The sequence below is a fragment of the Antedon mediterranea genome, chromosome 5 (genome assembly GCF_964355755.1).
Source record: "Antedon mediterranea chromosome 5, ecAntMedi1.1, whole genome shotgun sequence".
In the NCBI taxonomy this organism is placed as follows: domain Eukaryota; kingdom Metazoa; phylum Echinodermata; class Crinoidea; order Comatulida; family Antedonidae; genus Antedon; species Antedon mediterranea.
Window position 1 is genome coordinate 972,100 of NC_092674.1, and position 13,407 is coordinate 985,506.

Consider the following 13,407-nt stretch of genomic DNA (forward strand, 5'->3'; position numbering starts at 1 on the left):
TAATATTTATGATTAAAAAAATGATGAAAAATTAATTTGAGAGAAAATAGTACATCAGTTGATATTGAGGGCTCACTTTAAAATCTAGCAATTACTAATTGTCTGATCACATGACTTTGTTTGGGTAATGTGTCATCGTCATTAATATTTATCACGGATCATCGACGTTTGTGAAGTGTTACGTTAGTCCTAGCTAGCAGCTAGGCTTGGAATATAAAAGTATGGCGGCAGAAATAAGAACGAAATCAAAAACTCGGCGACCAGTATTACTTAATAAACTAGAAGGTTGTGGAGCCATTGTGACAAAAGCAGTGATTATTCCGAAAGAAGATGGCGTTATTAGTGTATCAGAAGACAGGTAATTCTTAACTCCGTTCTCAAGTCAGTTCAGCTCGCGGCGGCGGTAGTCTCGGTCGGGGGTCAGTTTAGTAATTGGGGTGGAGTAGTAGAGGGTAGAGTTAGGCCTAGCTAGTTTATCCTAGATAGAGACATGCTCTGCTATGAATACTTGAATTAGATGTTTACAATACTGCAGAGACTCCCTCCCATCAGAGTGAGTCTAGGCTAGGCCTCTCTAGATAATTCACTTTCGACATAAAATAATTTTTCTTGTTTTAATTTGTCAATTAATTTTGATATGATACTGAACTGACTGTACCAACCAAGATATCGGAATTAATTTTGCTATCAATATTATGGTAATATTGTTATATATTATGTAATACGAGTTTACGGATTATTTTAAAAGGTGGTGGTGGCTACCAGCCACACTATATGAGTCTGACTCTGACTACCAGTAAACTCGAAGGGAAGTCTGTATTATAATAATAATAAAATACATTTATTTTTTTACTTTTTTGTGAATTTGTTGTAGAACGTTACGTGTGTGGTTGAAGAGGGATTCCGGGCAGTTTTGGCCAAGTATATGTCACACAATGCCATGTAAGCTGTCAATCAACCAATCTTATGTAACTAACTTGCGGGTTAATAAATAAATATCATTTTTAAAATAGCCTCTTTCTCGATAATATTTGACAAAGATTATAAGAGTATAAATAAAGCATACGTACGTAACATATCCATCAAAGTGTGGGAATTCCAAAGTGCTAGAGGTTCCTGTGGAAAACCAAAAGAAAATAATCTTAAAAAAATAGCACTAACAAAACCTGCATAACCCACAATTTAAGGCTCACAGGCCGGCTACATTATTCATAATTTAAAAAAACAACCACTTTCTCTATCGTCTTGACTATTGAAACATACTGTAACACACAATGTTTTCTAATTAAGTATAATTTAATAATTTATAGCAAGTTGCTCCACGATGGATTTCAACAAAGAGACACGAAGACTGTTTGTTGGATTAGACAATGGAACCATTTCTGAGTTCTCACTTTCAGATGATTATAACAGACTGCTTTTTAGAAGAGATTATTTAGGTAAGATAGATGTTGCTTCTCTAGGATATTTCTTGGTCTGGTTTTAAATAGATGTATTGAGAACGGCTGGATGAGTAGGAAGACGTGTCCTTACATACAAATACATTTACGTCGATCAATCAAAATGAATTTATTCCATAAAACCATGGATAAAACTAAGGATATAATTACAAATATGTCATTAAAAAGTAAAAGGGAAGTCAAAATAAGCAAAGCTTTTAAGCCGAGACCCTTAAAAACAATAAGGTAATAAGAAGTTATATCAAAAACAATTAAAAAAAAAACAAAAAATAATAATAAATTACTTTTACATGATACTCATAAAAGAGAAATGATGAAATGGGATACCAGGGAAGGTTTTTACTAATTCAGACCCCAGTTTGTAATGATACTCATAAAAGAAAAATGATGAAATGGGATACCAGGGAAGGTTTTTACTAATTCAGACCCCAGTTTGCAATGATACTAATAAAAGAGAAATGATGAAATGGGATACCAGGGAAGGTTTTTACTAATTCAGACCCCAGTTTGTAATGATACTCATAAAAGAAAAATGATGAAATGGGATACCAGGGAAGGTTTTTACTAATTCAGACCCCAGTTTGCAATGATACTCATAAAAGAGAAATGATGAAATGGGATACCAGGGAAGGTTTTTACTAATTCAGACCCCAGTTTGTAATGATACTCATAAAAGAGAAATGATGAAATGGGATACCAGGGAAGGTTTTTACTAATCCAGACTCCAGTTTGTAATGATACTCACAAAAGAGAAATGATGAAATGGGATACCAGGGAAGGTTTTTACTAATTCAGACCCCAGTTTGCAATGATACTCATAAAAGAGAAATGATGAAATGGGATACCAGGGAAGGTTTTTACTAATTCAGAACCCAGTTTGCAATGATACTCACAAAAGAGAAATGATGAAATGGGATACCAGGGAAGGTTTTTACTAATTCAGACCCCAGTTTGTAATGATACTCACAAAAGAGAAAGGATGAAATGGGATACCAGGGAAGGTTTTTACTAATTCAGACCCCAGTTTGCATTAATACAATTACAATTGGTTTTCTTTATTTACAACAACAAAAAATACATATTGTATATCACACAAAATGTAAGTACTGTAATGGTTCTTAATAAGGAATAATGTTTAAACATAATACAGGTAGTGTGTATGTTTCATACTTCCTTATTCTGTAAGTAATCTGTCAAGTCACCAATTAAAAAAGCAACTAAAAATATACATTCTTAGAAATGGAAATCATATTTTGCTCATGACTAGACTGCTATTACATGAAAAAATGATACTAATGCATCAATTGTCTGTTTGTAATGTAAGTAATTACTGTATAATCTTTTATATTAATATTTTGAATGTAAGTAATTATAATCTTTCTCTGTTCCCAACTGTGCTAGATACTATTTCTGACCTTAAATTTAATGAAAGAAATACCGGTAATGGTTTAGACAGTTTATGAATGTTTCATATCTGTGAGTGTGACTTTAACCTGACCCTATGGAAACAAACTTTTGAGCTTATATAGAGTTGTCGTCTTGCTCTCACCTTATGTAAAGTTTCATTTTTGTTTATTTTTTATCTGTTTTGTTTACTTTATACATAGCTCATCAAAATCGAGTGACCTCAGTAATCTTCTCTGTGACCTCTGAACTCGTGCTCAGTGTTGGTAGAGATAAGTACTTACAGTGGCATTGTGCTGAGTCTGGACGGAGACTAGGAGGTTATCAACTATCAGCCTGGTGCACAGCTTTGGAGTATCCTCTTTTTACAAATTCAACAATAAAAATATTTTACCAATTAGAAATTTAGAATTATTTTATTTTATTTATTTATTTGACCAAAAAACCCAATCAAATCAGACAAAAGGCCACTATGACTCAATGAGTCCGTCATTCATACTGTATAAAAATATATTGATGATTAGGAAAATCACTATTTACAATAAAATGCTATTGCAGTATACAACCCATGTCCTAAACAATTTAAACTAGGTATTTGGCATTTGTTTTTTAGAGTTATAACAAATCACTTAAATAAAATCAAATAAAGTCTGACTTTATCTGCAGAAGTAAAACCATCTTGAACATTAAGGAAATGGGACAATAAAGTATTTTACAATAATATTGTCATTTTAATCTTTAAAGGCAATTTATTGCAAATAGAAACTAAGTTTTAATTATATTATTTAGGAAGTATTTGCATATGAAACAAAACAATACAAAACTGAAAGTAGACATAATCATTTTTTAAACATATTGTGATGCCATGTTTTATGAATGTACAGTATGTGTGTAGTACTGTATACAGTGTATACATAGCCATACTCTATGTAAATCTCTATCTTCACTATCAAACTAGTTTGACAAAAAAAGTGTAGTGCCCAAATATGGTAGTGATAGGACATTATCATGTCCATCACATGTTTTGTCACATAAAGTTTGATAGTATAGACAAGGTTTTAGCCCAGTCATCCTTAAAGATGTATTGTGCCCCTGAAAAAAATATTGTAAAACATTTTTTTTTTTAAATATGCCATTTAAATATCATGTATAATAGTTATCCACTTTGACCAAAAACTGAATCGAAAAAAAATTATTTACCTGAAAAGGCTGTCATTTAAAGAAAAAAATAGTCAAATTGGCTGCCAGCCAATGGGGTTTAGTTGAATTTAACAGTTTATTTTGTCATTTTATAAGTGAAAACATAATTTTTTTTTGTATTTTTGTATGGAAGTGATTAACTTTATTAGAACTACAAAATAACCTATTCAAAGTATGATTTAATTAATCTTCATTTTTCATGTTTTTTTGGGACAATACATCTTTAAACATATATACACAATTTTTAATCTGCAACCAATATTTTACATCCATTTCTAGCACTCTTTTGCGGTGTTTTTTCTAAACGCTTTGATAGATTTGATTCAGACTCTAGGCATGCGTTTGTTGGTGACTATTCTGGCAATATAACAGTAGTGAAAGTTGAGGACAATGACCATCAGGTCATTACAACACTTAAAGGTCATTCTGGTAAGTTAGATTTTTATTTGAATAATATCATATTTGATGTATTGTGTCTTTGTTGTTTATTGTCTTAATTATGCCAAGCAAACAAATTTCCATTTTAAAGTGTACCAATAACATTTCTTGAATCATTGTCATCTTCAAAGCTAATCGTCGTTAGACATCGCGCATCCCACTTCACTTGTGTTCGCTACTATGTACGTTTTTCAGCAAGCATGTGTAAAGTTCTGTTTCCTTTTTGATGTTTGCCATCCATGTACCGTACGGTCTTCCTTTTGGTCTTTTTGCATTTGAATATATCATGAAATATTTTATTTTATTTTATTCAATCGAAACCAACAGCGATAATTACCGCCACTAAACAGGTTTGATACAAACAAAGCCAGGACTGTTTAAAGCACCTTGATTGGTCCTAAAATTGATCAAGGGCTTCTGTCGTCCAGTGCCCACCTTGACCAGAGGTCTGAGGCAGATACTAGATGCAGGGGCTGCCATAAGAGTCAGCAGTGCTGATTTCAAATGCCTAACGGGACCCCAGCTCCGTATACAGCACCCGTTATTCCCAGATGGTCTCCCATCCAAGCTCTACCCAGGCCCAACGTCGCTTAACTTCGGTGATCTGACGAGAACCGGTGTTTCAACGTGGTAAAGCCATGTTGAATGTTTTAATTCATACTTACATTATACATTCTGGTATTTATAGGAAGTATACGTTCCCTTGCGTGGGATCCGCAGCGGAGACTGCTCTTTTCTGGTAGCTTTGATCAATCCATTATTGTGTGGGACATTGGGGGAAACCAAGGTACAGCTTACGAATTACAGGGACATACGTAAGTAGTTCATATTTGTTGCCAACACTATTTCTTTTGTAAGATACCACTTTTGTTTGAAATATACAGTATATTCTTGTTCACAATGAGTATGTTTCTTATTTTTTCTATATTTATTTACCTATTACTTCTACATTATGTGTATTAATTCAGTGGAAAATTACTTCTATTTATTGTCATTTGCATATAAAATGAACATAGAAATTATGTTTGCTCTGACCATAGAATAACTAATTTCTATAAAACATACAAAAACAGATAAATAAAAATCTAACAAAAACAATTAACTGTTACAAAATATATTTGTATGAGAGATGATGGACCTGTAACGTCTACCGCTACGTAACACCTCAAATACATTATGCATCAAATATAATGTTGACTACTTTATATAACAGCAATTTTTCATTTCACTGAACTGTGTAATATTTCAGCGGCAAGGTGGAAGGACTCTGCTACTCAAACCGCAGCAATCAACTAATATCAAGTGGTGATGATCAACGATTTGTGTTCTGGAATATGGAGGCTAAAAGACAAGAGGTATTCATAGAGGGCTTTGCATTAAATTTAAATATGTACGTCTTCCAAGTGCCAAGTAATCTCTGTTTTAATTTAATTTAACATTTTTATTCCTTTTACAGACGCCAGAGTGGGTTGAAAATGACATTTGTGAGAAATGTGCACAGCCATTTTTCTGGAATTTTAAGGAAATGTGGAACAAAAAGGAGCTTGGCGTAAGACAGGTAATTGCCACCAAGTTTAATTCATCTTTCCAATTTATGCACAAAAACAGGAATGGGTGTCTGGTATAATGTAGAGGAATCTTTTTATTATACAGTTATATTTATAATAAAATAATAATTTATATTTATAGCATCATTGCAGAAAATGTGGAAAAGCAATTTGTGATAAATGCAGTTCAGATCGTTCAACGTTACCAGTCTTGGGTTTTGAATTTGAGGTGCGGGTTTGTCGTGATTGCTACAGTGAAATAACCGACGAAGAGTAAGTTTCATAACAAACACAATAGATTATTCACACAGCTCATCCTTTACGTCGTTGCTCTGTCTACACAATCAACCTGTAGGTGACAAACAAATGTGACGTGCCCATATATGGACATGATGTCATATCGCTACCATATTTGGGCATAGCACTAGTTTGATAGTGTAGACAGAGCTTAAGTGCAATGCATCTTGATACTCAGTTGACTGATATTTGAGGTTTAATTTGCACTCTTTATGTGTTCTTTGTTCTGTTATTATTCTCTTGCAGTCGAGCTCCTTTAGCCAGCTTTCATGATGCCAAACACTCTGTAGTGTCCATGCACTTAGATGATGTCAAAGGTCAAATGGTAACGTGCGGAACGGATAGAGTAATTAAGGTAATAAGTTAATTATTATACAAAATATGGTCAAGTTTGAGTGTGTGGTTGACTAGTACTGAAGAATAAAAAGTGCAAATATGGAGAACAGCTTCAACCAAATTGAACCTAAACAATGATGTTGACTCTAATACTAGATATTTATTCATTAATAATGTTGTTTTCTTTCACAGCTCTGGGATATGTCATCTGTAATTGCGTGAGCTGTTTGTATCCTCTTCATCAAAGTGTCTAAATTTATCTAAACAGAGGCAGAGATCCTAACATTTAGAAACATATATATTATCATTCCAAAGAACAACTCTTGTTAATTTGTTTCTAATTATTGATTACTCATTGAATTGATTCAATAATCTATAATCAATCAATCTTTGATTGAAAATTATGTTTTAGATTATTAAAAAATTCTTAATATATTACTGATCATCACGGTATAAATAAAATGTAATTTGCTAAAAGAGTTTTTCTGGTGAACTTGTATAGACGTAAATGGTCCGATGTATTTGTATTCTAGTCTGTGTTCTACAAGTGTCTGTCCCGAAGTCTATGTGTCTTTGTCATTGATTTTATCAAATTATTAAATAATGTAATTGTAATTATTGTAATATATCAGAAATATATCGATACACTTTAGTGTGGAATAGTAGGCCAAAGTACAGCATTTAACAGCACAATGTTTACAAATGTTAATTATCTAATAAACCAGGACAGTAGAGGTTGGTTTCCACTTATACGCAATGATGTAGGCACAATGCAAGTTGACCAATCACAAGCGACAGCGATGACAATGATCCATCTCATTGGATTAAATTACTTGTCCTGCATCCTAGTGGGAACTAAGCTTAAAGTAGTCAGGGTGGGGAACAGAGGTCAAAGGTTATTGTAAGAATGATGAGGTGCATTGGATAATCTAGTTCAGATTCGTTCAGATCCTCAAAAATATTTGGGATGTGCATGTATTATGAGCAAAAGAGCTGTAAAGAATATAAACATTTTCTTTGTTATATTTAAATTTAAGAGGGTCGTACATTGACCTTTTATATTTTAATTTCCCCCAATTTATTCCTTTGATCCCCACTTCCTGCACTTAGCTATCTTGTAGATTAATATATAATACATTAACAGGCACAAAATAAATTCTAAGCTAAATAATAAATTATATAATATGCACTTTTGCGATGCTAATGCTAGGTACAAAAGCAGCTAGCTAGGTGGCGAGTGAAAACAATAAATCACACAGTAGAATACAATCATCAGAGTGAATGTAATATAAATATATTTTAAGCTTTACATATTTGTACTATTTTTTATTAAAGCACCAAGAAATATTTGTTTGTAAATTACGATTTATTAGAATTTTATAATGAATGCGTTGAAAGGAATATTTAAGCAATATTTTGTTTACGAAAATTATTTTAATTATTGCTATAACTTGTTGCTATTTTTTATTGTTGGTAGCTTATGATGTAATATTTATATTGTTGTTTAGCCAATTCTTTGTACTGTATATATAATTTGTACTGTATCGTAGGTAAATTGTGTGTTACAGTGTAACTTGTAAATTGTGTGTTACATATGTATCACATGTAATATCTGTATCATAGTTTTATGCTCAACCTAAGCGCAACAGGATACAGGCGCCAAATGTGACGTTGTTTTACAGAATTTGTCTATGATACGGAACAATTAATCCCATATGTAGCGATACAGTACAGAATACGGTGTTCATTTTAAAAAAGGTTATGTGATTTGAACAATTAATCCCATATGTAGCGATACAGTACAGAATACGGTGTTCATTTTAAAAAAGGTTATGTGATTTGAACAATTAATCCCATATGTAGCGATACAGTACAGAATACGGTGTTCATTTTAAAAAAGGTTATGTGATTTGTACAATTAATCCCATATGTAGCGATACAGTACAGAATACGGTGTTCATTTTAAAAAATGTTATGTGATTTGTACAATTAATCCCATATGTAGCGATACAGTACAGAATACGGTGTTCATTTTAAAAAAGGTTATGTGATTTGTACAATTAATCCCATATGTAGCGATACAGTACAGAATACGGTGTTCATTTTAAAAAATGTTATGTGATTTGTACAATTAATCCCATATGTAGCGATACAGTACAGAATACAGTGTTCATTTTAAAAAAGGTTATGTGATTTGTATTTTTACTGTTAATAATATTTATTGAATGATGATTTTATTAATTAAATTTCTTTTCCCAGGGTGTTTTGTAAAACAACTTGTTTCCATCTCGCACATTTTGGAAGAGCAATTCGTATCATCATTATCATGATGAGATCAGTGGTCCTCGTGGTCGGGAGTGTTGCCAAATGCCCAGTAGTGTGGTTGATGGTCTGGTCAGTGGTGGTCCAGTGGTCCTTGTACCCTATTTAGGCCTAATGTCCACTATTTAGATTAATTAGTGGTCTAGAGTATTGTCAACATGTTCACTAGTGTTGTTATTTAGTGGTCTGGTCAGTATTGTCCAGTGGTCCTTGTACGCCATTGTCTTCCTTTGTATCCCCATGATGTCCAGTTACTTTAATATTGTATATTTATCTGTTCTTCTAGATTAGGAAGATATTTTATGTATGAGATTTAAAAATTATAAAGATAACTACTTCAGAATCCTATGATCACAATATACGAACCTGTCGAATAAGGATGGAGGTGTCTGTATGCTTGCTTTCTTTCTACCACCAACTGCTTTATACTGTGAAAACGTAGGAGGCCTAAATGGTTTTACAAAAAGAAATTTATGATTGCTTTTCATGTAGTAATAAGCATAATTCCATTTTTTGATTTATAATAAAGATTCTAAAACTATTAATAGAGTTTGTGAATTTGTCACGTGCGATCCACATTTTTAATTTCAGTAGGCCTACATTTAACCAATTATCCTTTAGGCCTAATTCATGTACAGTATAGTAGAAATGTGCGATTTATTGAAAGAAATAATGAACTCACGGCAGCTGATATTGTAGTCCTTTTATTGAATACGAGTCAATAAAATAAATCAACTGGCCACAAATTAACACAAAAGTTTGAATACACAATGTAACACATTACAGTATTTGTTTAACAAAATTATTTGGATAAAAAATTTAATGGACTTTCTATGATAAAATAAAAAAACTATACTACTGTATCTCTTATTTTATATCCAATTGATTGTTGAAGTTTCTTGCTAATGAGTAATTCATTGTTAGTTAGTCTACACTACAAAACTTTTGTAAGTTGCAAAGTCAGAGTTTGCTACTTCTGAGGGCATTGTTTGTGTTGCTTAAGCTCTGTCTACACTACCAAACTTTATGTGACAAAAATGTATTGATATGATCATGTCATATCACTACCATATTTAAGCATTATCACTGCTATATTTGGGCACATGACACTTTTTTTGTCACATAAAGTTTGATAGTGTAGACAGAGCTTTACAATTAATTTCTGAAGACTGGCATTTTTCTTATAGTTTGCAGAATCAAATGACTAGTTAATTCAGATGTCAAAAACTTCCACTCAATTGACGGGGTAGCGCTAAAAGGCGCACATTCTCAGCTTTTGACTAAATGAACTACTTTTGATATCTATCAATAGCAGTCGCAATCCAACCCCCCCCCCCCACCCTGGTACATAATGTTTACTATTAAATGATTTTGACTTGCTTATACTAATTTTCAAATGCTAAAATATTTTAAAATTATTTCTGACATGTTTATTTCAATAATATACTACACCTCTGTTATGCATTTCAGAGGATTATAGTTTTCAATTTTTTAAAACGCTTAAATAAATTGTATACACCTGAAAATAATAAAAAGAAGAAAGCGAAATATGAAAAATATACAGTACTCCACACAATTAACAATTAACATGCATCAAAAGAAAAATACATTATCAATTAAAAAATAATTTAAGATGAGGTAAAGTGAACAGATAAATCAAGTTTATTGTATCTTGTATGTATGGGTCGGGATGGGAATTGAACCCAAGCCTCTCGCACAGGATGCGAGCACCACCAATCTACAGTGTCATTTCTCTCTATTTTAATGATATGGTCGGAAATCCTTCTTAACCATACTATTATACTCTCACTATTATAACCTCATAGAAATTTCCATTTATAATTATTTGTAAATAAAGTCCTTTTAGATCAAATGTTACGTAACAGGTCCAAAAACCAGCACTCCTCCACAATTAATAAATATGCTGTGACTGTACTGTTGCTAAGGTTATGATGAATTGCATTGATTGGTTGCTAGGTCGATCAAAGCAACCAATCATCATGTCCTCAAGAGAGCCATAGTAACTAAACCTGAAAGAAATCAAATAACTACCATCAGTCAAAAAAGTAAAATTATAATAGAGAAAAGAGATTGTTATTTCTGATATGAAGGCTTAAATTTACTTAGAATCCATAGAAATTAGAAAAAAATATTCCAAAACTGTAGTTGCCAAAACAAGTTACAATTTGCAAGCTTGATAGCGTGAGGTCTACTCTTTAGATACTGTTGTCATACCTAGTATATATGCAGCAATGAGTTTTTGGTTTATGGTGAGATGTAAATAATCTGGAAGACGGGATTCTTTTTCTCCGTGCGTTGGCACCATCAATGCCAGCATGCATGCCATGGCAACAAGGATCATTAGAAAACTGGGACCAGTTGATTCTTGTCTTGTGCCTTTTAAAATAAAAAGTTTCTTTTTAATTTTAACAGGGATGTGCTGACTGTTATATGTCAAAAAAACCACCAACAATTCTGGCTATTTAAACAACATTGTATGCCTTATTTGGCAATGAGTAGGTATTGTATAGTAGTAGGTATAGTAAGTATAGTAGGTATAGTCACTAATTAATCAATTTGCATTCATAGTAACAGCAGAATAGAACATTCAGAGATCCCAGTTTTATTAGAGTTTTGACTGACTAGATTTATTATTTCATTCAATATATATACAGTATGACAATGCAACATTAGGAAAAATTAAGTTTTTGGACCTGACTGAACAAAGAGAACTGCTACCACTTACGCTCACGAAAACGTATACTACTGCTGGCAGGTCCTGCAGCAATCTCCGTCATGGAATCTGATTCCTCAAATTCAGGTTCCCTGGACTTTTCACGTGATGATTCAAACAACATTGACACTATGTCCTTCCTGCCAAGCGCCTTTCGCTGTCCCTGCTCGTAGATCTGTAACCTAAACTTATCCCGTGAACCATAGTACGTTGGATTCACATCTTTGTACCTTATCACTCTGAAAGAAGATTATATAACATCATTGCTAAGTTTATTCACACACATTTAAAACCAGACATTTCAATTTTATATATTTAGGCAAATTGCCAAGGATAACCATAAGCAAATGAATTCACTATTCTTAAAGATAGCAATCCTGTTCACAAGACAAACATACACAAGATGCTCTACATAAACAAAGTATTATTACGAGTCTTAAACTGCCCTGCTGATCAATGACCTTTCCAGTGACCCATCTTGACCTTTACTTACACATCTATACAGCAGCCACGTTGTACAATTCCTTCAGATTCTACAACAGTGTATTTCTTTGGTGATGTGCTCAAAACTACTTGGGAAAAAAAATGTTTTATGATATAATTATGGAGAAAGCTAGAAGCATACGATTATTTGTGAGAGCGACAGATAATATCACATACAGTACAACAAAATTGTAGACAACCAAGCACTTATATTTTAAAGGAAATCGTAAGTGAAAGACACTTGCATGTGACATTACCTTTAAACCGCAGCGGGAACTCGTAAGGATTGTAGACGGTTATTACTTGCTTATGCGTGTTTCTGTCATCTGCATAATAATTTAACTCGGAAGGAAACACAAATACAGGAAGTTTTCCATTGATTAATCGGGGGCGCTGTCCGAGCATAGATTCACCTTTCTCTTCACCTCATAGAATTACCTGACGGCAACATGTGATTTATTGCGGTGTAATCTAAGAAGGTACTGCTCAGAATAACAATTGCTTTTCTAAAAGAAAAATATGCATAAAAAGTAAATAAAGTATCTGATGTTATTCTTTAGTAATGCTGTACTGCAGTCACTGCAGTAATTTATTCATAATCAACAATCATAAGTATTGAAAATATCCATATAATTTTTAAAATATAATATATTATATATAGGTCTAGGCCTAGCTAGGCCTAGGCCTACCTAGTCCTAGGCCTAGATAAGATTATTAAATAATAATTATTATTAATATATAAATATTGAATTATTGTTGCATTGACAACTGGTCTTGACTAGGCCTACTAGGCCTATCAATCAAGTTTAAAAACAAAGGTGGAAATCCGATAATTTCTTTTGTCGGAACACACACTGTACAAAGAGTAAAAACTAAAAACAGCTGATTGATCGATCACGTCAACACTAAAGAATCAATCAACTGTATTTTTACTGGTGGCCTACTGACACTGTTAGTAGGCCTAGCTAGAGAGGCCTAGCTTCGGTAGATTGGCCTAAAGTACAAGTAATGTTCAGGCTAGTTACACAAACATTAATGCATTCCCTAAAATATTAATCACTGACTCACAATGTATTGTTTACAATAAACGTCCACAACAAAGAAGCCAACCTTCCTTGTTTATCATTTCGTCACACTGCTTATGATGTTTTTGTTTTATTTTTCGGAATACACAGGTATATAAACT

The 13,407-nt window shown here is 32.8% G+C and overlaps 2 protein-coding genes and 1 pseudogene across 2 annotated transcripts; 1 reads left to right on the top strand and 2 right to left on the bottom strand.

Moving 5' to 3' along the window:
- The first annotated feature begins 160 nt into the window (after window positions 1-160).
- On the top strand, window positions 161-9,634 carry LOC140050082 (WD repeat and FYVE domain-containing protein 2-like). The gene is made up of 11 exons (XM_072095092.1): window positions 161-358; window positions 875-942; window positions 1,311-1,439; window positions 3,068-3,218; window positions 4,381-4,493; window positions 5,191-5,317; window positions 5,752-5,857; window positions 5,959-6,060; window positions 6,192-6,322; window positions 6,593-6,701; window positions 6,875-9,634. The coding sequence occupies exons 1-11, from the start codon at window positions 222-224 to the stop codon at window positions 6,902-6,904; spliced, it is 1,203 nt and encodes a 400-aa protein (XP_071951193.1). The 5' UTR covers window positions 161-221; the 3' UTR covers window positions 6,905-9,634.
- On the bottom strand, window positions 5,029-5,146 carry LOC140050588 (5S ribosomal RNA; annotated as a pseudogene).
- A 73-nt stretch (window positions 9,635-9,707) lies between the features above and the next one.
- LOC140050084 (motile sperm domain-containing protein 1-like) lies at window positions 9,708-13,388 on the bottom strand. Its single transcript, XM_072095093.1, has 6 exons — window positions 13,290-13,388; window positions 12,479-12,727; window positions 12,232-12,307; window positions 11,751-11,977; window positions 11,240-11,401; window positions 9,708-11,034 (listed from the first exon to the last, which is right to left on the bottom strand). Exons 2-6 carry the CDS (start codon window positions 12,624-12,626, stop codon window positions 11,003-11,005), a joined length of 645 nt encoding a protein of 214 aa, XP_071951194.1. The 5' UTR covers window positions 12,627-12,727; window positions 13,290-13,388; the 3' UTR covers window positions 9,708-11,002.
- Window positions 13,389-13,407: the final 19 nt, after the last annotated feature.

What these genes read in the sequence shown, in the direction of transcription:
- LOC140050082 (XM_072095092.1), top strand. Translation starts at nt 222, where the DNA reads ATGGCGGCAGAAATAAGAACGAAATCAAAAACTCGGCGACCAGTATTA. An exon ending in TTTTAGAAGAGATTATTTAG is followed by an intron (nt 1,440 to 3,067) that starts GTAAGATAGATG and finishes CTTTATACATAG; the next exon opens with CTCATCAAAATCGAGTGACC. An exon ending in TGGAGGCTAAAAGACAAGAG is followed by an intron (nt 5,858 to 5,958) that starts GTATTCATAGAG and finishes TTCCTTTTACAG; the next exon opens with ACGCCAGAGTGGGTTGAAAA.
- LOC140050084 (XM_072095093.1), bottom strand. Translation starts at nt 12,626, where the DNA reads ATGCTCGGACAGCGCCCCCGATTAATCAATGGAAAACTTCCTGTATTT. An exon ending in CGTGGCTGCTGTATAGATGT is followed by an intron (nt 11,978 to 12,231) that starts GTAAGTAAAGGT and finishes ATCTTCTTTCAG; the next exon opens with AGTGATAAGGTACAAAGATG. An exon ending in TAGTATACGTTTTCGTGAGC is followed by an intron (nt 11,402 to 11,750) that starts GTAAGTGGTAGC and finishes TTATTTTAAAAG; the next exon opens with GCACAAGACAAGAATCAACT.